Raw genomic sequence first — 25,935 nt, forward strand, 5'->3', positions numbered from 1 at the left:
ACATGCACTGTTTCAGGAGGTTGCAGTGGACAACTCTCTCTGCTCCACCACATACACCACAATGTATGGGCATAGCTTCCATTTATCTGATTGTGATGCCTCTCCAAGTGACAAGTTGACAAGGACTCTATCCCCTGGGTCAAAGACTTGACTCTTTTTTTTATCATAGTACTTTTTCTGTTGCTCTTTCACATGCTGTGATGTCTGATTAATTTGCGCATAAGCATGTGACAGACAATCATGCTGTGTCTAGATGTACTCATTAAATCCAGACGGATCATTAGCTTGGAACCCAAACATCAGGTCAACAGGGAGCCTGGGATGCCAACCAAACATCAAGTAGTACAGTGTGTATCTTGTCGAGTTATGTCTTGTGCAGCTGTAGGCATATGTCACAGAATTCAAATATTCATGCCACCGAGTTTTTAAGTGAAGCTCTAATGTTCCCAGCATGTTCATCAGAGTCAGGCTGAACTCTTTCAGTGGTCCAGTTGCCCTGAGGGTGGTGAAGGGTTGTGTGGGCAGGGTTAGATCTTAACTTTTTTCTGCACTAGCCACCCGGGCTAGTAGCTTGCAAAATGCACTAGCCTGCAGAATGTTGCACTAGCCCGTTACTTGAAGCCCCCCCGTCGGACGTTATGGGGCGGAACGAATATTCGGATATTAGTCTTTAATAGGGCCCGAATATTCGGAGGCCAGAAACCACTATTCGGGCCAGCCCTACTATGCTCATAACTAACTGACACAGCACTATGGAACACCTGTTTCTCAATCTGAAAGTCACATGTATTTCAATTCTAAAAAACTAATAGATTTTGAGACTTCTTGAATCTCCATACTCACCAGGTTATGCTCCCTGCGCTCAGAATCACTGGCCATCTGGAAAAGCCCATTAAAAGCTATGTTATCTTGCAAATTCACTGCAAATCTCCTCACTCACATTTCAAACAAACTTTTCAAACATGGCTGACATCACCCCACCTTACTGCCCTGCCATCTACCCTAAGTTACAGATTCTGTATAGTGGTGCCATCTTGTGGCAAGTTAAGCACTTATCATGGTGCAACACAGTTACCTGTGTCAATGAACAATGACATCAACAATACATTACAATAGAAATAGAATGAACTTAAAAAGTTTTGCACTAGCCAACACGGGCTAGTAGCAGAGATTTTGCACTAGCCCATGGATATCTGCACTAGCCACAGGCTAGCGGGCTAGTGTTAAGATCTAACCCTGGTGGGACTTAGTGATCACCGTACATTCACACAGCTCCTTCACAACTGCACTCTCAAAGTTGTGTCCCTGGTCCGCATGCAATTTTGCAGGGACGCCTAACTGACAGAAGACATTTCTCCACAATGCCTTAGCCACTGGCTTTTTGGTCCTTGTTGGGGTACACCTGCACATAGTGGGAAAAGTGGTCAGTAACAATGAGCGCATTTTCTATATCCCACTTTGACTTCTTCAGCTACAAAAAGTCAATGTAAATAAGCTCCATGGGCGCACTACTATGGATACTGACCAGGGGAGCCCTTAGGCCTGCAGTGGGGGTCTTTAGGAGGCAACACCTTTTGCACGTCTCACACCAATTCTTTATTTCCTGGAACATTTTCTTCCTCACCATTTGCCATGTTCTGCCAAGCCCAAAGTGCCATGAGTCATCATTAAGAGCGGTTCTGACTGGCGTATGCAGCTTCTCTGGTAGTATTAACTGCTCCATCACAAAGCTTTGACAGTTTCTGATGCAGCAGTACATGATACCATTTCTTATCATTAACCTCCTCTGCTCCTTTAAAAGAATGCTCCTATTATGTCCTTTCTGTCTTCACATTTGCACTACAGTCTGAAGTGATGTACTTGGGCATATGTGTGTTGGGACTGGAACTTGTTAGTTTGCCAAGTTCCGGAGCGCAGCTTGCAACACCTGGAAGCTCAAGAGCCTCGGCTTCATGGGTGCAGTTCTAGTATTGACCTCCTCATCAGTGAGTGAGGGGCACACTAAATTATGGTCAGGATCTACCTGATCATATGTGTCCAGGATGGAGATGGTGAGTGTGCAGGGAAGTATGGGATAAGCTGCCCAAATGGAGTTGTCTTGTAAAGACTGGGGGGACTTATTTAAGCAGAGCTGTAATAACTACCACGCAGTCTTGTACAAGGTACCAAACTAAAGGTCTAATGAGAGATTTCAGAATTGGATTGTTGACTTGTATTTATTTATTTAAAAGGATCTCCATTAGCTGATGCCCTTGGCATCAGCTAGTTTCCAGCTAGTGACATGTTTCCAAATTTCCTAAAACATATTTTCACATTGTGTTTGTGGGTATAATAAACTTGAAAATCACACAATAATGGATGAAGAAATTGGTGAATTTGAAGATCTTCTAAATCTACAATATGTTTGAACCTCTAATCCACTACATTCAATCCATAGCAAAGCCTATCTGAAAAAAAATCAACAGAATTAACAAGTAAGGTTCAGCTAACCAGAGACCATCTTGTTTTGGGATCACACATCCCACAACACTCATCAAAATCTTGACTTGAGGACCAGAAGATCTCAGTAAATCCATTATCTAGACACTGCTTATCCTGTGTTAGGTCGCAGGGGCCTGGAGTGTATTCGAGCTGACGTTTCACCTGCAAAGGTACAGGGAGAACAAGCAAACTCCACACAGAAAGACCAAAGGCTGAGATTTGAAACCAGGAAATTTGAGCTGTTAGGCAACAGTGCTCTGCACTGTACCATGTGCAAGTTCACCTCAGTAGTTTTGTCTACATTATTACAATATTATTACACATTATTACTTGCACACTGTTCTCATATTCTACTTTAATGTTCTAATGTTGACATAATCTGCCCAGACAGACATTCAAACACCTGCAAAAACATTCAAAACTTTTTTTCATGGTAGTTCCCACTACAATCAGTGTCTCATACACACCACCACAGGTAGTAATGAAACCTGAGAAATATGAGGAATTGCTTACATTCTTTTTCTCACCACTGAGTAAGTGCCAAGCTGTTTTGTATTCCCACTTTATTTTCTCAAAATGAATGTCACTTTTTAATTAATTCTGTGTTTATCATAGGTGATAAACAGTATATCATATTCTGAAGTTTTAACTATTAATTTTGCATTCAAAAAAATAACATTTTAGCAATGCTCAAAATCAGTGTTAAGGCCATCATGACTTCCCCTTTAAATACTTTACATTTGTCCTCATCCTGTACACATCAGATTTCAGGTACTCCATGGACATTTGTCACCTCCAGAAGTTCTCCAATGACCCAGCTATCATAGGGCATGTGCCGAGTGGAACCACTGTGAATACAGGAAGATCATCATGGACTTTGTCGACTGGTGTGAGCAGAACAGCCTTCTAATGAATGGCAGCAAGACAAAGGAGATGGTGGTTGACTTCCACAGGAAACACTCCACCTCTGAACATCCAGGGATTCTGGGTCATTGTCAAGGAGCGTTTCCACAGATAATTTATTAACCACGTCTGACGTACGTCAGCGGGGTTACTGCATTCGCTTCGGTATCTGGCTGGCTGGGTAAGAATGTGGGTATGTCCGGTCATGTATCTCTGCAAGTGCTGAAGCCAGGATAATCAAACTTGGCACTGAAGATCAGTCTAAGGTCCCCTGCTCAGTTGTGGAGCTAGAGGTCAGCAGATCAAGTAGGAAGGGATATACGTAGGATGATCAAAATTGATACACAGTATCATGCATCAAAATTGATACAGAGTATCATGCATGGGCGTGGTTCTGCCCTCTACTGGGGGCTCATCTAGTTCCAACATCAGTCAGACTGTACAATGCTGCACTGTGCCTCATTGGTCTATTACACTTACTGCTGCACCTTTCTCTTTACATACACACTCTACTGACGCTGCTACTGTAACTTGTTTGCAATAATGTGTTACAATCTCATCTTTTATTTTGTTGCAATCTCCTTTTTGTATGTAATATTTCTTTGCAATTTTTGTACTGTGTATATAATTAATCTTAAAAGACCCCTGCCTTTTGAGCTGCTGTAATGGTGAACTTTCCCACTGTGGAATCAAACCTCATCATATCTGATCATATCTTATGTAATCGTTCTGGGCTAGCTATTGGCTGATCTCACTTTTTTATTTCAACACATGATACTAGAGTACTAGAGACCAGTACTTGATCCATAGGCTGCTACAATAAAAAATACTAAGCTTTCAGAATGTCTGAAACACAATGGCCATTTTTATAAAGACTACAATAGTTTAATCCCTCCCATTTTTGTTCTCCACTAAATATGAGAGTACATTGGAAATTCAAAGAACACATAAATTGGACAAATCTTCCAAGCATAAATTGAATCAGACAAGATGTGTTGAACACATCTAACAATTAGGCCAAGGTCTATCCTATTTCCCTTCTAGGAAAAGGGCTGGAGTCTCCAGTAGTACAGAACCTGCATTGTTATTCAGTAAATTTAAGACAGGCATACACATGCAGCACCTTGTGTACATGACATTAGTGACAAATGTCCTAGAAAGGCTGAACTACCACACTGCACCAGCATCATGAAGCCAGGTGGGTGCTGATACAGTTCATCACTTTAATGTCCCTTTTGTCATCAGTTTTGTGGAATCATGTAATCAGAGCAGTGCTGGTCTTTAAAGCTGGCATCGTAGCTACAGTGATGCTCTGTGCTGTCTGACAGCCCTGCAGCTGCTTACTGCACACCGAGACGCTATTTTGGCGTCAGCGAGAGCCTCCAATAACTTAAGCAGACAGTGCCAGATGAAAGAGGAATTTTCACAACTTCATATCGCCACATTGATCAACCTCACTACCACATGAAGCAAGCATTTTTTCTGCCTTGAACAACAGGGCAATGTGCCTGTTATATAGAACAAAACTCACATCTGCAAGCCCTTCGTAGCTAAGATGCTCCACCTTGTTGTACAACTGGGTCAATCACAAGGTGCAGCTGCGGTCATACTATGAATGTAGTTAGTTTTGCAAGTATTATAAAAAAAAAAATAGATATTTGGACAAATTATCATTTTGGCATGATGACGGCCTTAAAGATGGTAAGTCACAGGACCACCAAAGCAGGTGGGATACAACCTAGATCTAATTTTTCTCATACAATTGTGGAAATGAAACAATGTATCAGAACCAGCATGTATTGCACTCTGAACAAATCAAATGAAATGGACCCACCACTGACAAAAGCATGTTGTAATTTATAGTACTTTTAAAAGACAATAACTACGTCTTCATTTTCAGGGTTGAAACCAAAAGTCTTTTTTTAACAGTACTTTCCCTGTCAATCAAAAAAAGTATGAAGCCTGAGCTGGCGGATCAGCGAGTCTCTCAACTGTACAGATAAGTAACTGTGGAATATAGCAGTGGTTATGATGAAGGGGTTAATCCACACATGGATCCACTCTGCAGTGATGGGGTTTAGCTGGGGCGCCCACGCCACTGGCCAGATTAGACAGCACCTAATGCTTTGTAAGATGATTACATCTATTTCAGGAGGCATGTATTCCATCGCAGAGTTCTAGTTGTATTTGAATGTACCGACCTATTGTTTGTCGTCACTGCTAAAGAAATTGTTAAGATGTATGGCGTTCTTCTATTTGGAGTGACAACTAATGAATGGGAAACAACTCAACTATGCACAAAAAAATCCATCAAATTAATTGATGAAAATCCAGAAAGAAGCTAACACAAGAGACATGCAATTTTTTTTAAAAACTCTGAAGTTGTGCTGATATTCAGAAAGTTACACAATACCAGAATTCAAACATTCAGCAAACATGTTAGTACTTATTATCACTACAACTTAATGTATCCTGATTAGAACTAATGACCTCTGATGAAAGAATGGCATCAATTAACTAGTGGCTCACTCTGTATTTGCTAATAATGAATAGTGACCAATTCTGCTGTTTAATGGAAGCTTGCAGGCAATAGAAGTAAATCTTTAATACGTGGCATTACGAGTGCAAGATACGAGCGTGCCCCTGGAGAACATCTGTTGTAGGATATTATGTAAGCACTGCATTACATGACAATGTAATCCACACGTGAAATTAAAGAGGATTTCTAATGTGGTTTAACCAGTGTCCATGGTCCACAGAAATTGTGTATTCAATATGTATTATCACCCTGGTTTGATACAACAGAAAAGGAAAGCGAGAAAAATGTGTGTGAAAGAAATAGCTTGTTTACAAAAAGCCATGTGGAATGTGTATGCAGTTGTTCAGTTAGCTTTAATGTTCATATTGTAAAATATTTTATCTACTTCAACTGAGACAAAAAGAAGATAATGATGGGGATAACCAAAACAAACAGAATACTAACATGAATTTCACTGCAGTGAAATAAAGCAAATAAAAAATAGACAAAAGGAAAAAAAACATCACAAAATAATAAACCAAAAAGAATCAAAAAGTGTAGCATTGCATATTACATGACGGATGTTCAAGCTTCTGTATCCTTTAGAATCATGCACTTTTCTTCTCCTCGGGGCCTGACATTAAAGTAGAATCAATCCCCACACAGCAGCTTCTGCCAGCAATTAGACTGCAATGGTTGTATGCACAGCCATTATATATTTAATCAGATTCTCTTTTTATTGAGATAGAAAGGTCCATGAAACATTTTATTGCCTTGTACACTTTTCCTTTAACAAAACTTGTGATCAGTGAAACCAAACTGAAAATACCTATGATTTCCAATTAGTCTATTTGCGTGAGCATTATTATCAGATGGCCTGTGAAGACCAGAATCTTGTCAGTGTTCGACCTATCAGCTGTGTCCATTGGCATGTCTGCATGATGGACACACATGGAAGATGGAAAATGATACAGTAAGATCAGTGGCCAGCTAAACATCTGTCAAAACACAGTTGCAGCAGAAATCAGAAGGTGTAAAATGAACCATAGCACCACTAACTACAAACGCAAGAGTTTCCTCCAAAAAAAACAGACAGGCAAGTGCTTCAGACTTGGAAGCGGGCTTATCAGTACAAATCTGAGTATCTGTAACAACTCTGACAGTGCAGACATCACATAACATCAGCCTAAATGGATGGCATCCTTGGGACAAAAACACATACAGAAGTCTAGTGAATATTAGGAGCACATTCTGCACATAGATGTGAAAAGTAAAGTCCACAGTCATCCCAGTGGTAAAAAAGAACTGTAAGCCCCAAACGGGGACAGTGGCTCCAGTAGATTCTTGGTACAACATCGGAGGTCTGTCCAGAAGAGAACAGTCACTGAACCAGCAAAGATAGTAGTCTTAAGCTTGAGAATTAAGTTTGAGCTCGAGGAAGACACACACCAACGGGGGTATAAAAGTGTGCCTCATGCAGTAAACGATGGAGGGTGATGAGAAGGAAGAGGAAATACCATGAAAGACCAAGTCTCTGTGGGCTATATCATCAATAGAGAGAGGTTGGTCAGAAGTACAACACACAGGCTCTGCTCATTTCAGCTGACGACCTCATGAAGCTCATCAAGAGAATGCCAAGAGTCTACAAAGCAGTAATCAAAGAAACTTCGGCAGTATGGGAAGATGCCAGGACGTGCTGGAAGACAAAATCTGCATCTCTGAAAAGCTCTTCAGTAGACAGAAGCATGTAGTGTTTCAAAATCTGCTGGTTGATGGCTGTGTTGATTTTGGATTTGATGATAAAAAGTGGACCAACACCAGTAGATGACATGGCACCCAAATCATCACCGACTGTGGAAATGTCACGCTGGATTTCAAGCAACGGTGCCACTCCATTCTTTATCTAAACACTGAAACCTTGATTTCTAAAAGAAATGAAAAATTACAAAATCATCTGAAAAGAGGACTTTGAACCACTTGGCAACGCCCCAGTTCTTTCTCTACTTGGCCCAGGTAAGACGCTCCTGACGTTGGGAGTTCAGGAGTGGCTGGACAAAGGAACTGAACACTTGTAGTCCATTTCCATTTACACATCTGTACTTGGTGACTCTGGATGTTCTGGCTCCAGCCTCAGTCCACTGCTTGTGAATCTCCTCCACATTTTTGAATCTGCTTTTCTTGACCATCCTCTCAAGTCTGCCGTCATTCTTTTTGCTAGTGCACTTTTTCCTACCACACTTTTTCCTTCCAGTTGACTTCCCATTAATATGCTTTGATACAGCACTCAGTGAACAGCAGCCCTTCCAGCAGTGTACTTTAGAGTATCAGTGATTGTCTCCTGAACAACTGTCAAGTCAGCAGTCCTCGCCATGATTGTGGTTGTGTGTACTGAACCAGACTGAGAACTTCAAGGCTCTTTCCAGGGAGTTAGCTGATTAGTACTCCTCTTATAGGTGTGTGGGAGTGTCTAGGGGTCCTTGTTTGCCATGTCTGTGGCAAACATATTCTAATATTTTGAGATACATTTTGGGGTATTTATGGGTTGTAACTTGCTCACATCAAAGTTAAAACAAATAAGTGCTTTAAATATTTCAGTTTATGTGTACTGAGGCTAGAATATTTACAATTTTCATGAAGACCAATGTGTGGAGAAAAATATTGGACCTCTTCTGCCACATTCTAATATGAGATGCATGCAATATTTGTCATACGTGCAAAATTGGACAGTACCTCAAGTAATGTAAAATGCAAAAAAATGCAAAAATAAATAAAAGAGCAACTCTAAACAGACAGTACCATTTCAAACTGTCTAATAAAAACTGATAGGTATCCCGAATCCCTGAAAATTTGTCAATGTGTGATGACAATGTAACTATTTTATTATTAGGAAAATGAAAATATTCTGACAACTGCAAAAAATTTTACTAAAATTGTAGGCACTCTGAATGAAAAGGGGTACCACCACTGCAACCCACAGCATCCAAAGGATTCAATACTGTAAACCCCCCCAAAAAAAGTAAATAATAAGCACAACAATATAAATGTAAAAAAAAAAAACAATATCAAAAACATGATTCTGTTTGTGGTAAAGCATGTGTGCTACAACAGCATAAACCAGGCATCAGCTAGACTTTATGTAAAGCCAAAATTTACCCAAAGTTTACTTGACTTCTGTGTCAGTGGCAAGTCAGTCCAGAAAACTAGAGTCTGAGTCCTGTGCAAATAAAAAAAACTAGTTGTAGTAAAGGTAGTATTGTTTTCCACATTTAAAAAATCATGTATAACATTCAGTCATCAGTGTAAACAACATATAAGACTTAATGCAACTCTGTTTTAAGCTTGCTTGTGCATCCGTATGTGATATACTGTATATGTAGATATAAATACAACGTAGATAGTACTTTAGTTTGGCTTTCTGTTTTTAATGATTATGAAGTGGTAGAATACTGTGGTTTTTGTTACATAACTGACAGTTGTTGATGTTTACTAAAAGATTCAAAGTGATAGATTAAAGATTAAAGGTTAAGCTTTGGAGTGGTACTCTGAGTGTATAAAAATATGAACAACAATCAGAATCAGCGTTGAATGTCGAGTACATGTACAACATACAAGGAATTTGGTTTTGGCTGTTGGTGTCACGATAGGAATAAGGAAAGAGGATAATAAAATAACTGTAGAAAAAAAGTAAATCTAATCTCTAATCTCAAACATTACCTATACTGGAGTATATTATGTGTTCCGCGTAAGATCCCACGGTGATGTACCCACGCTAAAGTGAAACCCCTGTCATAGTACTGAAAACCCAGAGTTAAAGATGAAGTTACCTCGATAACATCAAATCCTGCTTTGTAATACAGGACTCAGATTTCAGTCTCCCCTATGGGAAACTACCATTATCATCAGAACACCAAATGATAGAATATACTGAGGAAGTGTGGTGTTCTGTTGTTGCATTTGAGTTGCAAGGACTTAGAGAATCAATGCCAAAGAGTGTTTAAGCTGTTAGCACCTTACTACTAAGAGATTTTATTTTGTTATTTCCTTTCATCTGTAACTCAGCTGTAGCAGACAGACAGACAGACAGACACAGTAGTGCAAAACGGCAACTGCTAAAGTGAGAATAGTGCAAAACACAAAGAATATTGTTCATAGTGCAAAAATATTGTACAGGGAAAGTATTGTACAGAAAGTTAATAAAAAGTCAGCAGTCTTGTAGCTGATAAAGGCTCTGCCATTTAGTAGGGTTACGGCAGTGGGGAAGAAGCTGTTCTTTGGTCTGGTGGTTTTTGTGTACAGGGCTCTGTAGCGCCTGCTGGACGGGAGGGAGGAGAACAGTTTGTGTCCTGGGGGAGTGGGGGAGTGGGGTCTCTGATGCTGTTCCCTGCCCTCTTCCTAAGTCTCATGGAATGTGACTAAAGTGTTCATCACCACTGCTGTGGCAAAGCAACAGTCATCTACAGACCATGTGTATGATACTGGATGAAGATGTATGACTTGGTTATACTTTTAATCATAAAACAGAGAATGCAGTTGCTTAAGCAAAAGTTTGGAGGGAGAGCAAAATGGAAAGTGTGCAAGTACAGGTAAGAGAGATGGTGGCATGTATATATGAACAGTGAGACAGAAGTATATAAATTATTTGAAATTTCTGGAATGTAATCAGTGTAATCATGGTTTATTCCTCTGCCAAGGAACGTAGCAGAGTTATGTGACAGAGTGTCTGTCTGTCTGTCCGCAACATTACTCAAAAACAGACAAACGGATTTCGATGAAATTTTCAGGGAAGGTCAGAAATGACACAAGGACCAAGTGATTAGATTTCAGCAGTGATGCGGCTTATAGTCTGGATCTACAGATTTGTTTAAGATTTCTATATCATTGCGCGATAGCGGCACGACGTCACTGTAACTATGACAACAAGTGAACACTACGCCAGCTGCCTGCTGACGATCACACGATTGCGATCCGACTACAAATCCACTACTGTCGACCATGAATGTCTTTAAAGATGACATTCGTTGGAAATCATACAACGGCTGAGCAGCTTTGGCGGAGTGGTGCACTCTGAACAATACTACAGACTGACATCTTGGCTAACTGTGACAACACCACTTTAACTAAGAGCTGATTCATATTATGTAGCTTTCTGTTTCACTGTTCTGCATAATGTTCTTAAAAAGTTCTTACTGTTGATAATTAAGTTTACATAAATCATAAAAACATATAAATTAATAAAAGGCCTTGCATATTCCATGGTTCTGTTTAGCACAACTACTTTTTATATGGTAATAATTCAACATTGTAGGCTAACAACAGCACCAACTCTGACTGCATGTCAGAGCTACTGAGGCAGGCTGTCTGTGTGGTGTAAAATTAGACTGATCAAACTGAGGATGCATTAGAAATACTGTGGGTATCCTGAGATTCTCTGTATCTGCCACACAAATATTCATTATCGAGCCACTGCAATAACCAAAGGCTATCTGTTACTCTTCCTAACAGGTTACCATTTAAATTAGCTAACCATTAAACACATTGGACACATCTTATTCAATGGTTGTTATGTAACTATTTTGTACATTGTAAATTAATATTGAAGATATTAAAACTATAAAAGAATGCATATGGAATTGTGTTGTAAACAAAAAAATGGTCATCTTCAGTTTTAATATACAATGTACAAAATAATACAAATAAATAAAAATCACAGAATGAGAAGGTGTGTCCAAACTTTTGACTGGTCGTGTAGTTTTAATAACAGCCTAGCCAGTACAACAGTCATGTATACATTTAGAGCAACAAGGTAGTGTCAGTTTTTCTTAGAAAATCACCACAGTATTAACTGACAGAAAATATGAGTTGCTTGGTTGCTCTGCACTGACTTACCGAGAAGAGCTTCAAACAGGTTGGTTTTGAAAATCCCCATCACTCTGTGGATGGCAGTCTTGAGCTGCTGCTCCTCAGGCTTCTTCAGTTTAGTGCAGTATTCCTCCAGAAGCCCCAAAGCTCGAGCTGTGTCTGCAGAGAAGGAGGGGACATAAAGCTCTGGGGTTTCCTTGGTTTCTTTTCTGCATATAATAACATGTACAGTGTATCATTTGGGCATCAAGCTGACAACATTCAGCATGGTGTGACAATACTATGTCATAATAAATATATAGAGCAAAAAGTGCATCAATCTGTCTGTAAATACTGAGATGAGTAAACTGAGTTTATGCTCCCAGAAAACTCGACTCAAACCCTGCACAACCACAGCCTCTGTTCACAGTTTATCAGAAAGGGGCAGACTGTGACACATTTGTGACACACCAGCGATCAAGGCATATATGAAAACTGCACCCCTTTTTCACCAGATGTGACCTTTGCTATGGGGCGGTACTTAGCAAGGGAAGGAACAAGGTCCAGCATCGGGTGTTGGTGATGAGGTCAGGCTCACAATCTGTATTCCAGCTCATCTTAAAATAGTTGTTGAAGTTGGGGCTTTGTGCAGACCAATCTGGATTTTCCAGATCATCCTGGGAAAACCGTTGCTTTACTGTTCAACTTGGACACAAACTGTGTTGTCTCCATGCTGTTGAACAACCAAAATCGGGTTTCAATGGTATACGTAAACTGTGGACAAGTGCAGTTTCAGTAATGTGCAGGTGCATTTCAGTGCAGGTCTGAGCGCAGCAGGAAGTCCTTCTGATCAGCAGCAATCAGGCTTTTCAATTCACATTAATAGGTTTACTTGTGATTTATATGTCGTGCATATGTTTTAACTTTTAGATATTTTTTCTAACTTATATACAATGTACACTACCAGTCAAAAGTTTGGTGTCATCCAGACAATTTAATGGTTTCCATGAAAACTCATACTTTTATTCATGTGCTAACATAATTGCACAAGGGTGTTCTAATCATCAATTAGCCTTTCAACACCATTAGCTAACACATCCATCCATCCATTCATTCTCTATACACCACAGCTAGAATAATCATTTACCACATTAACAATGTCTAGACTGGATTTCTGATTCATGTAATGTTGTCTTCATTGAAAAAAAATCCTTTTATTTTAAAAAAAGGACATTTCTTAGTGACTCCAAACTTTGAACAGTAGTGTATATGGTCATACTGATGACTATTAGTGATGGTGTTCTGTTGGGTTTGTGGGTTGTCTGTGTGTTAATATGCTGCTGTAACAGAGTCATTTCCTCTAAAGGACCAATAAAGTATCGTTCTACTCTGCTCTATTCTAATGCAGCACCTTGCTTGTTCACATCATGTGGCTACACTGTGTAATGAATTAATTAGAGCGCTTTGGGACATAGAGTAACTCACCTTTTTTGCTGATAGGCATGGCTCTGTGACTGTGTCGGCTTCCTGTTGGGTCTTTAATGCATGGCCAGAGAGTTCTCTCTTGTTATAGAAACAGGAACATTTTTGGTAAACTTCGTTTTTGTCTAAATTCTCTGAGGAGACAATGTAAACTAGTGGCTCTCAAAGTTGACTCCAGGGACCACCAGCGGGCCCCTGAGTGGATATCCAAGCAAAAGTATTAAAAGACTGATTCCTCTGACTAAATATGAGCACAGTGGACTGATGTGGTGCAGGTGTCTGTCCCAGATGACATTACGTTCAATAATCCACAAGAAGCTAAGATGAGGTCCCATAGATGTCCATCTACTGCTCATGTACTGGCGTAGGGTCCTAGTGGTGAGAACACCTGTGAACCAGCATTTTAACACATTTTGCACATGAGGATGTTCAACACTTCTGTCTGGGTTCACATCAAAAAAACTTCCTCTGACTAAAGAGGTAGCAGACAGCATATGTGCCTTGTCATGACTGGTCACTGCTGGTCCAAACAGCCTCTCACACATGAAAGGTTTACAGTAGAGTACAGTGGAGGCTCGGTTCAGTCCTCAGTCGGACAGAGGAGCATCTTGGGAGTCCCATAGTGAGGAGAGCAGGGAGGTGTGAGGGCGGCCTGGGTCCACAGCTCTGCTCCGACCACAACCACACACGGCAGGTGAGGAGACACAGTCCTGGGTAGATCCTCTGTCAGAGCAGCTGGTCCACATCCTTCACACCTCACAGGCTATGGCCAAAGTTTCTTTACGTGTCTGCAAGCCAAAACGCAGGATTAAGGATGCAGCATTTCAAATACGCCACATTAATGCCGAGTTGAAAAGGATATATCAAGCTGTGCCGCTTTTGTTAAGGAAATGTCAGCTAACACCTCCCAATCACTTCAGAGTTTCTGTCTGCAGGTTTTCACTTATGGAGGGACGTCTGTCTACTCCCATGAGACGGGCAATCACAATTCATGAGATAGAAAAGCCCTCTAACGCTGCCTGTTGTTGTTGTGCCTGCTCACAAACACAAACGTGCGTCTAGTTAGCTAGCATCCATGCTAAATAAGCAGCCAGCGGCTGTGCCAAGTGAAATGATGCTTTCCCAGCGCGACGCCTGGCTGTAGGAAAATACCTGCCTGCCAACTGTCGGCGAAAACGCATGGCCCCCAAAAGACTCCGTGTATTTTAATTTTCCGTAAAGTGGTGGCTATGCATTCCCCTGAAACTTCTCCTGGCAAAGCATAACGCTGTCATAGAGCTGCCACATCTCTTTATTCTGTGAGCAAGTACTGCACCGCAGCGTTAGCCATATGTACTGACAGCATCGCCAACAGTTTGAAGTGCCAGCACCAAGCTGGACGCACACACTGAAGGAAGTCCGCTTAGACATGTCAAAATAATACCACACTCAACAAGACATTTCTCTAGTCGTCAAACAGAAAACTGTCTATAATTTGTCATTTTTAGTCATTTGAAATAAATTTATTGAGTGAGTGGAATTATTGAAGTGGCTGAATGAAGAAAACATCCTCACCACTGTTATTGATAATGAACCAGACAATAATGTTAAAATACTTTCTGTAAAACCTACATTATCTCTCTGAGCATTTTCCATTCATTTTCCAGATAGTGAGCACAATGAACTAATTTAATACTGTGGCACATATGGAAGATGATCTTAGGTACAGTGGTCCAGCATGATGCTTCCACATCTTTATTTGTTCATGTGAGTGATCACACTACATCAATCCACAAAATTCAAACCACCTACATAATACTGTCTGTCTCCCTCATGTCCAAACAAACAGCTTTGACCTAAGTTCTATACATAATCACAGATAAGGTTTTAGGGGTGCAATCAACAAGCAGAGTGATACCTTAATGTTATGGTTGATACTGTGGATGTAAATAATTTGCTGCTGTGTCATCTAAGCATACCAGTGCCTAACTTAAATCCTTTCTCAGTGACATGCATCATACTTTTATTTTGGCGTAAAGTCTTCTGGCTTCCGGGCCAAATGCAACGAGCTTGACGCAGCTGTTTAACTTCCCTTAGCAACGCAGTCTGCTCGCTGATTGGCTGGCTCCGTCATGATTGACAGAATGCGACAGCTAATCACATGTTGGGATTTCTTGTCGCATCAAGACAGATAACCAATGAGAGCGCTTCAAACCTGTGCAAAGATGAGAGTTGAAATACTACTGCATTAAATGCACTGCAGGAAGTAAGAAATGTCGAGATTATTCTGACCATAGATATACGATTCTGACTTCCAGCGGAGTGTATGGTTGTTGTTGTTGAAGTTAAAATCTCCAATGTTCATTTTTTCTTCAAATTTTGTAAATATATCTTACATATTCACATTGCCTGTTCGTATTGTTGATGATTTTACAGTCATGTCGGATACAAACAGAGAAAAATGTTTTTCTTCAAGTCAGTTGAAGACTGCTGACGCTAAACACTGTGGTTCTAAATGGTAGGAAATGGCAAACAGTTGTATTCGGGCTTGGGAATGTTTCTATCTCGGCCTGCTCTTAGTCCAAACAGTGACCTCTGGTGGTCAAAAAAGAGAGTACATCTAAAATGAGGAGCTGCTGTGGGAGAGAAGCCTCACTTCAAAACAGATTCAGATTTAGACTCCTTTACTGTCAGTGTATAGAGGATGGGTGGATGGATGGATGGATGGATCGATGAAAATAACATAAGTTATCCTTTTATGGTATTTATGAAAATAAATTATTTAACAAAAATATTGAAGTAATAAAAATAAAACTTCTCACGGTGGTGTGGAGGATGAATTCAGTAATCTCACAACAGGTCTTGTTCTTTTGGCATGTAAGTCACTTTTGGATATATTTTTTCAGCTGTGTTTAGATATTTTGCAGCTTTCAGAGATGTTTAAAAACAAAAAAATAAAAACACCATTCAAATCGCTAAACAGACTTAAAGTAAATCTTAGATTATCAACAAGTACAAGGCCTAAATGTTTTAATCAGTTTCTGTTGGGATTATATAGTTTTGTACATATAGAACAATGAAACGGCTTTGAAATCACTTGCAGCTCTAAATATGTTTCTGTTCCCATCTGACTACCCGTACACAGAGCTCCACTGGATCTCTGAGTAGTGCTGATGCCCTTTTAGAAGAGAAGTGATTGATCAGTAGGCCGTGCTTTTATTTGTGCTAATCTCTATTCTTAAAGATTACCTTTCCTGGAACACATTATGTGTTCCGCATAAGTTTCTGTAGTGATGTACCCACGCTAAAGTGAAACCCCTGTCGTAGTACTGAAAACCCAGAGTTAAAAAGGAAGTTACCTCGATAACATCAAATCCTGCTTTGTAATACAGGACTCAGATTTCAGTCTCCCCTATGGGAAACCACCATTATCATCAGAACACCAAATGATAGAATATACTGAGGAAGTGTGGTGTTCTGTTGCTGCATTTGAGTTGGAGAACCAATGCCAAAGAGTGTTTAAGCTGTTAGCACCTTACTACTAAGAGACTTTATCTTGTTATTTCCTGTCATCTGTAATTGAGCTGTGATTAGATAGATAGATAGATAGATAGATAGATAGATAGATAGATAGATAGATAGATAGATAGATAGATAGATAGATAGATAGATAGATAGATAGATAGATAGATAGATACTTTTTAATTTCAAGGTAAATTGAAGTATTCAGCAGTTTACATACAAGAAAAAAAGTGAAAAAAAAGACAAAAAAGGCAGGTTAGAAACCAAATTAAAATTAACATTAAAGGTTAGTATATACTCTAAAAAACTTGCTCGACAACACTCTAAACAAAACACTTCTAATTTTAAAATCTACAGAAGTACTACATGTATTAAAAGTCAATACTGTATACCGTATTTACACATTTCAAGGTACAGTAATTTAAAGTGATTTAAAGTGATTTCGACAGACAGTAAGAAAACAGCTGTAGTAAACTACATAAGGTTCATAGACATTCTACAGTCACATTGGATCAGTTCTAATGTCATCATGACTACAACCATCATTAACCTCTTAGTGATGAGTTGTACAGTCTGATGGCCAGAGGGACAAATAAGTTCTTGAGCTTGTTTGTGGAGCAGGTCAGAGACAGCAGCCTGGAGCCGAACTCACTCCTCTGTCTGACCACAGTCCTGTGGAGATGATGCTGGGTGTTGTCCAGGATGGAGGAAGTCTTCTCCAGGGTCCTTCTCTTTGCTACTAAAGCCAGAGAGTCCAGCTCTGTTCTCACCACTTAACCACTTAAGTTAATGCACCAACAAAAATGGTTTACAACGAATAATGTTTACCCCCAAATTATAGGTCACATCAGCATCCAGTTTATTGAGGATTTGCAGTAATTATGTTACACAATATACAAATCATTAGTCCTTACATCAGATATCTTTTCAGATCAACATTGCATGTTTTAAATTTTGTGTGATCCTAATAATTACTTATCTTTTTGTGGGTGACAAATTAAGCACACGATTCAGGCTACACAACTAAAGTAGCTTGAGTATTATATTAATTTATCATATAGTATTCATCAGGTATACAAATCCACACATGCTGTTTGCTGTGGCTGCTGCTTCCACTCATAGTGTACAGTATGTCAGTCCATCCACTATGCTCCCATAGTTTCCCAACATTAATCAACATATTTTATACAGCCTCACTTTGACATGGTCTTTGCCATCATCAGCGTCCTCAGAGGTAAATCATCCTCCACCCATTCACCATCAGACTGTAACATCCTTTGCCATAAATTTGCTTCGTCTGGCGTTGAATCCATCCAAGCCACTTCCACTCCGTAACTCTTCCCTGCACAGAAAGCAGAGGAATTATTTGATTCATATGCTGTATGTGTATGGATCCGATGCATGTATGTGAAGAAGAACCATATGCCTCATTTACATCACTTATGGGATGTATGTGTGTGTGTATTTAAGATGAAACAAATGTAAATATCAGACAAAGATAACCCAACTAAACACAAAATGCAGTTTTTGAATAATGATTTTATTAATTAAGGGGTAAAAACTATTCAAAGCTACCTGGCCCTGTGTGAAAAAGTAATTGCCTGCTAAACCTAATCACTGGTTGGGTCACCCTCAGCTGCAACAACTGAAAACAAGCGTTTTCTATGACTGGCAATGAGTCTCACACATCTCTGTGGAGATATTTTGCGCCCTCTTCTTTGCAGAATTGTTTTAGTTCAGCAACACTGGAGGGTTTTCGAGCATGGACAGCCTTTTTAATGTCATGCCACACCACTTCAATCAGATTCAAGCCTGGACTTTGACTAGGCCGCTCCCAAACCTTCATTTTGTTCTTTAAGCCATTCAGAAGTCGATTTTCTGGTGTGTTTTGGATTGTTATCCTGCTGCCGAATCCAAATGTGCTTCCGCTTGAGGTCACAAATTGACGGTTGAACATTGTTTTTCAGGATTTTCTGGTCAAGAGCAGATTTCATGGTTCCATCAATCACAGAAAGTCGTCCAGATCCTGAAGCAGCAAAGCAGCCCCAGACCATCGCACTACCACCATGTTTGACTGTTGGTATGATGTTCGTTTTCTGAAATGTTGTTTTTACCTTTACATCAGATGTAACGATACACACCTCCCAAAAAGTTCAACTTTTGTCTCGTCAGTCCATAGAATATTCATTCAAAAGTCTTGGGGATCATTCTGATGTTTGTTCGCAAAAGTAAGACAAGTCTTTATGTCCTTTTTGGTCTGCAGTGGTTTATACCTTGGAACTTTGCCATGGATCCATTTTTGCCCAGTCTCTTCCTTACTGCTGAGTCATGAACACTGACTGTAACTGAGGCAAGAGAGGCCTGCAGTTCTGTAGATGTTGTCCTGGGTTCCTTTGTGACCTCCTGGATTAGTCGTCGTGCTCTTGGGATAATTTTGGAAGACCAGCCACTCCTGGCAAGGTTCATAACTGCTCCATGTTTTCTCCATTTGTGGATAATGGCTCTTGCCGTGGTTCACTGGAGTCGTGAAGCTTTAGAAATGACTTTATAACCCTTTTCAGACTGATAGATGTCAATTACTTTATTTCTCATCTGTTCTTTAATTTCTTCAATTTCTTTGGATCATTTTGGTACAGCTTTTTGAGATCTTTTGGCCGACTTCATTTTGTCAGACAGGTTCTATTGAAGTGATTTCTTGATTGAACAGGTCTGGAGGTAATCAGACTTGGGTGTGATCAGTGAAATCAAATTTGCTTTCCAAAAAAATATGATTAGCTACAGTTAATTCATGATTTAACAAAAGGGAGAATTACTTTTTCACACAGTTCCAGGTTGAGTTGGATATCTTTTTTTCCCCTAAAGCATGAAATCATCATTTAAAAACTGCATTTTGTGTTTACTTTGGTTATCTCTCGTAACTGTAGAGGTCAGTACAAGGATGGACACATTTCTAATCACAGACAACACAGCTGTTTTTTCAGTGTGCTTAATGGAATCGAGTCATCACATGGGCCTTCTACAGTGGTATAATGAACACATTCAGAAACAAAACATTGAGGTTACTGACTTGAAGTAGGAGTTAGTCCCTTTCTGTTTCTTTTACGAATCCATGGCAGCAGCAGTTATAACCCTCTATCTGATTTGTTGGTTGTGGTATTGAAATAAATAGGCAAAATTGTTTAAGATTTGGAGGAAAAGCACTGCTAAGCCAACATTATGTACTTTTTTACTGTGTTTTGAACGAAACCGAGTCAATGAAAATTCAGATCACATTTTCCGAGATGGAAAATCATCCATCTATCCATCCATCATCTATAGGCTTCTACAGTATATACGTATGAAGCCTCACAGGGCTACATATACAGACATACAACCACACTCACGTTCACACCTACAGGCAATTCAGAATAATCAGTTAACCTCAGGATATTTTTTGGACTGTGGGAGGAAGCCGGAGTACCTGGAGAAAACCCAAGCATGCACAGGGAGAACATGCAAACTCCATGCAGAAAGATCCTGGGAAGTCAGGGACGCAAACTGGGGATCTTCTAACTAAAGCGAAAGTGCTAACCACCAAGCCACTGTGCAGCCCTTGGACAACCATCATTCAAACTTAAAAAACAAAACACTCAAACTGTAGGTGGAGGGGAATCACCTGTCCCGAGCCCAAGTCTCAGACCACCAATGTAGTGGTTATGCAGTCGGTCATAGTCCCACACTGTGATTTCCACACAGGCCTCTCTGAGGTCCTCTGGTCGAAAGCCATCGTACACCATGGTGTGGTTGAACATGGGGTTGACTGTCCTCTTTACCACCCGTGTTTTCTGTCGGCTTTTCCGGCTAGTGTCAGGAAGTACAGTGCTGCACCAGAAAGAAGGTATCTCAAATTAAAAATAAATTGAATTTATTCTCTTTTTAAAATCTGATGAAAACATTGGTAAGCAACAAGAAGTTTTTCAAACTAAATCAATGAACAAGACATTATTAAACGAGTGGTCACAATGGTAGAATGGATAGTACACAGAATAGGTCACCAAAGTAGGTCTGCAACTAATGATCATTTTCATATTCTATTAATTCTTTACTTTTTTTTTCTAATAATCACTTGATAATTTGGTCTATAAAACCATCATGTTTTCAAATGCCTTCTTCTGCCATCACTCATTTAATAGTGAATACTCTGCATCTCCAGAGGCAGTTGTTTGAAAGTTTGCGGGTGTCCTACCACTTCACAAATGGGTCAATAATGTCTCCTCTGACTGGAGGAAGATTCTTGCAGTCTTTCACCCAAATCTGCACCTCACCAGTCTTCATCCTAGATGTTGTCTTTCCTGTAAATGCCATCAAACCATGATAATGGATTCTGACTATAAAACTAAAGGAAACAAACTAATTTAAAAAAACATAGGAGGAGTCATCAGCTCACTGTGGGTTGTCTGTGGCAGGAACCTCAGGGCGACTCTCATCTGACCTCTGTTGTGGTTTGGCCGTGAGGGAGAGGGTGCTGAGGTCTGTGCAGAGACCTGAAGGATTAGGCTGAGGTAAGTAAAAATCTAGGTGCTGATACATTACACCTGGAACATTTAAAGTGATGAAGTGTTTACCCTGGGTTTTAACGTAAAATCATTTATTTGTGTGTTTCTGAAGTCCCACTCTGACAAATCCAGGTCCACCTCACCCAGGAAGCTGTTTCGCCCAAAAGTGTTGTTGTGCCATACTGAGATGTTCAGATTCTGAGTTTTCAACACCTCCATTAGGATTTTAAACTATTAAAAGAAAAGAAGGCAACCATCACTATTAGTTGAAGTATTCAGAGCCTTTGGAGAAATGAAAGCACTTTGCACCATGTAAAATCTTGTAATTTAAATCTTATAAAGATTTATTAGTAGATTACGTGCACTATCGTTCAAATGTTTGGGGTCACCCAGGCAATTTCATGTTTTCCATGAAAACTCACACTTTTATTCATGTGCTAACATAATTATCATGATAATAATAATCATCAATTAGCCTTTCAACACCATTAGCTAACACAATGTAGCATTAGAACACAGGAGTGATGGTTGCTGGAAATGTTCCTCTGTACCCCTATGGAGATATTAAAAATTATCTGTTTCTAGCTAAAATAGTCATTTACCACATTAACATCGTCTAGACTGTATTTCTGGTTCATTTAATGTTATCTTCGTTGAAAAAAAACTGCTTTTCTTTCAAAAATAAGGACATTTCTAAGTGACAACAAACACTGGAATGGTAGTGTAAGTACTCAGTGCATTTCTTAAGTTCAGAAAGTAGTGACAATTCCCTATCATCATTACCCAAAAATGATTACTTCACAATGCTTGTTTCAAACAACTTTTCAAATTATTAAACACAAATGAATGCCATGATAATTCAAAAGTAAACTTAAAAAAAATCATATGATTGGAAAAGCTCAAATCATGAAACATTTAGCATTTTTAAATAAAAAAATGACTTAAGAGATCAAAATACACAGTAAAAATATAATATTTTAATTTGAAATGAAGGAGAGTCTCTGTCTGTCTCCCAAAAATTACACTCCTAAACAACTAAAGTTACGTCTTTTATTTGATGTTCTCTTTGCCTTTCTGGTGCATGTCTGAACTAAATCAAATTAATCGAGCTCTGTCTTCAAAATGTCTAACTCACCAAAAGCACAATCTTCTTGAAAACTTTAAAACATGTAAGTTGTGGTTTGGAAGTTGCTGTTGTTTTCAGTAAAGAAAATAGTAAAGCACAGAGAAAGAAAGGCAAAAGCCGCATGAGTTGCACAGCAGAAATGAGAGGTTTATATAAGAGTCTTCATCCAGTGAGTTACACTAGGCTAAATTGATCCTTATAACAATGGCTACAAAGTTTTACACTGTTTATGAAACTGTCATGGTTTGAAGCCTCTCCTCCATTGTCTTGGTTACCAGCATGAACCCCACTCCATCTATGTGCTTGATTGGCTGAAAAGGTGTGAAAGTGAAAAAGCAAAACAATAAACGGCAACGGTATGTCTATTAAAAAGAAAAAGAAATTCCTTAAAAATGCAACTGAAATTAAAGCTGCAATCAGTGTTGAATGGGTCCTCGCACACCCGCACCTGTCGGGATGTGGCACACCTCGAAGTGTGGCGTACGTTGGGTACAATGACAGAAATGTCAAGGTGTTGACAATTAGCTGACCAATTTCATGAATTATATCACAATGTCTGTAGCAACTTTATGTACAAATGTAGATCAGTTTTCAGTTACAATGTGCTTTGTAATGAGACAAAAAAACGGGTAAGATTTAGAAAAAGACAAAAAAGTTCAAATTGGTGTTTAAAAAGAGGATAAAATATATTGAAGCTAGTGTAAAGAAGCTGAAACATACTGAGAGTGAATATAAAGAGAATATATAAAACACACTGGGAGGCAGTGTAAAGAACCTAAAACATATTGGGAGGCAGTGTAAAGAGGCTGAAACATAGTGAGAGTCAATTTAAAGAAACTAACATATTAGGAACCAGTGTGATGAGGTAAAAACATACTGGGAGACAATATAAAGAGGCGAAGATAACTGGAAGCCATTATAGAGAGGATAATAGAATAATGAACATGAATATGGGGAACCGGCTAACAATAGTACAGCATTGCTGTCATTTCCTTGCCAGCAAGCGGCGCTATGAATGTGAATGGATACGGGCATATGGAGGCGATCAGGGTGAGACTGTGGTCAAATATGTAAAGTTCGAGGCAGATTGGAGCACGTACAGCGTAGTTAGACAGCACTTCCTCTTTAATGGCAAAGCATCAAAGTTTACCATGGCAACGCCTTTAGACTCATGAGGAAGATTTTGATAGCTTTTTATCATGAAGGCCTGTTCACTTCACTTCACTGTCCAAATCTGAGGTGTTTTTGAGTTTCCCTTTATGAGAAAATTGCTTTTGAAAAAGAGCAAAAATCAGTAAAAACTTCTTGTTGGGTTTAGGGTATGGCTCCTAGAGTCTCCTGACATGTTACAGCTACAAAATTTGGTAGCTATAGGTGAAACGTCCTGCGCAAGTCCCATAAAATTTCAAATTTTTCACCAGGTCTGATGTGTTTGCAAATTCCTACCCAAGCTGTTTGTTCAAGCCCTAAATTTTGTTTAGTTCACTATAATTTTTGGGAGACAGGGCTACTCAAATTAGCACTTAAGGACCAAGCATGAGAAAACTGTATTCACATTACATCAGAGGCAACCAGGATGCTAATGTGTAAAGATAAATGTGTAAAAGACTAAATATAGAATTCTCACCTTGAGGATTTCATTGTAGGTTGGATTTAACATCTTCTTTTTAACAGTGGTTTTTCTCTTTCCCAACTTTGTTTTATCAGGAAGAAGATAACATTTCACATACCTATGAAATCACATCAGAGTTGCATTTAAAGTCTAAACTACAAAATATAGAAAAGATTACTATAAAATGTTCAAAAGACAGCAAAAGACAACTATGTTATAAATGTGACATGTTTCACCATCTTTTTTTAATCGACAGGTTCTATTTATCCAAACTTTATATCAGAAACATCACCTGATGACATGGCATCTGTTCTTTGTCATTTTGATGATGTTGTTTATAGCCAACACTTACGGGTCAGAGCAGTTCTTTTTGTTGTCGGCCACTGCCAGATCTCTGCAGAGCACCACAAAGATGTGAAACTCTCCAAGGTTCTGAATGTAGTTCACAGCAAACTGGATGCTTCCCTGGACTTCAATGTCACCAAAGTCAGAAGGGTAAATGCTGCTGATGCTGCCGCTGACCTGCTCATTTAAAACAAGACAGGAAAGAAAAAATACAGTCCCTCTGGTTTTAGCTAACTGTCCATTTAAGCGAAAGCGATTGTAGTCAACTCTAGATGGAAACTCATTCTAATGCATGAGCCAATTTTATAGACATTGTCCAAATTTGCAGTGCTTTAGTAAGATGCTACCTCCAGCAGCCACCTGTTTTAGGAAATTACTAAGCTTTATTTGAAAATAAAACTTTCTATTTGTGATCATTGCATATTAAAATCTTTAAAAGTGAGGTAATCTTTTGTTAGTCTCATTTTAACAAAAAACAAGTTTAAAATTCAGTCTATTTAAAGTGTATATTTTGTGGTAAACACTCTTGCGTATTATGTCATGAATTGTATGTGTACATACAGACGACATGGACGCCAGTCCAGAGGAGACACTCATGTTAGACATTGAGCTGCTGGCTTTTCTTGTAGATCCCAAGTTGGTGTCAAAAGCGCCGTCACTGTCTGCCTGGTAATATCATCAGAGAGCAGAAATCAGTTATTGACAGTAAAAAACACAAATGCAGAAACATCTGTATGTTGTATGTGTCTCTACCTCACACTTCTCTCTGTTGTATAACTTCAGAGCACATATCGATATCTGGATATCATACTTTTGTTGAGCTCAAAGACAGAAATTGAAGTGATTTACCTCATTCAGCTGAAGGACAGGCACTGACACACTGGTTTTTATCATTGGGTTGGAGAGAGTAGAGTCTGATGGTGAAAGTGAAGAAACTGGAAGAAAGATATGACTTTTAATCTCTTACAATAAAGTACATGAACTATTGCATGTTTACATCACTACTCAGCCTTCCTGTTTATCCTGTGTCAGTGTGAAGGACAGATTCTGGTGATTGTGTGTATGAAGATTTTATATTTACAATCATCCACACTTAGATTCATTTGTTCTCTCGAGTTACTGTGGGTTCTCCCTTCTCCTGGAAAGAAATTCAATAAAGAGACGGCATTCTGCTACATACAGTTACTATATAAAGTTAAGCGTCACAAAAATAAATGAGAAATTATAAATGAACACATTAGGACTTCCAGTACTTGTTTCTGAGGCAAGCTTTTCCAGACTTCGGGATGATGTCATGTTTCTTGAAGATAATCGTTTAAGAGCTGACATGATGGGACTAGAACTCTCGCTACGACCTGCCAAGAATGACACAAAGTTAATTCTGGAAAACAGACTCGACAACAGACTCAACACAGACTTTCTGATTTACTTATGAAATAAAAAAAATAGGGAGAACTTTGCTGATATATTTTTGAGAAAATGAAACCATCCTATGATCACATTAAACACTGGGAACATAGCCAGATTGTGTTTAGATTTTATGGGAATGAATTAATAGAAATGTTGTTATTGTTGTAAAAGGTAATACCAATTT

At 39.2% G+C, this 25,935-nt stretch overlaps 2 protein-coding genes across 17 annotated transcripts in view; both read right to left on the reverse strand.

The window, feature by feature from the left end:
* The window catches only part of dlg2 (discs, large homolog 2 (Drosophila)), a 203,132-nt gene extending 188,545 nt beyond the window's left edge, over window positions 1–14,587 (reverse strand). For 13 of the 16 annotated variants that reach the window (XM_051937093.1, XM_051937087.1, XM_051937092.1 and 10 more), the window contains exons 1-2: window positions 13,226–14,580; window positions 11,789–11,920 (exon numbers count right to left, since the gene is read on the reverse strand). In XM_051937093.1, the coding sequence (XP_051793053.1) occupies window positions 11,789–11,920; window positions 13,226–13,244 (151 nt within the window). In that variant the 5' untranslated portion in view covers window positions 13,245–14,580. Of the gene's footprint in view, window positions 1–11,788; window positions 11,921–13,225 lie in introns of all 16 variants that reach the window. The other 3 variants (XM_051937126.1, XM_051937090.1, XM_051937123.1) reach the window with 2 other exon arrangements.
* A 2,971-nt stretch (window positions 14,588–17,558) lies between these two features.
* sytl2a (synaptotagmin-like 2a) lies at window positions 17,559–25,693 on the reverse strand. Its single transcript, XM_022210492.2, has 9 exons — window positions 25,191–25,693; window positions 24,903–25,007; window positions 24,349–24,518; window positions 24,012–24,114; window positions 21,328–21,489; window positions 21,150–21,246; window positions 20,949–21,054; window positions 20,379–20,584; window positions 17,559–18,065 (listed from the first exon to the last, which is right to left on the reverse strand). Exons 1-9 carry the CDS (start codon window positions 25,233–25,235, stop codon window positions 17,917–17,919), a joined length of 1,143 nt encoding a protein of 380 aa, XP_022066184.2. The 5' UTR covers window positions 25,236–25,693; the 3' UTR covers window positions 17,559–17,916.
* Between the last annotated feature and the right edge of the window lie 242 nt (window positions 25,694–25,935).

Source organism: Acanthochromis polyacanthus, chromosome 17 (assembly GCF_021347895.1).
Source record: "Acanthochromis polyacanthus isolate Apoly-LR-REF ecotype Palm Island chromosome 17, KAUST_Apoly_ChrSc, whole genome shotgun sequence".
Taxonomy (NCBI): domain Eukaryota; kingdom Metazoa; phylum Chordata; class Actinopteri; family Pomacentridae; genus Acanthochromis; species Acanthochromis polyacanthus.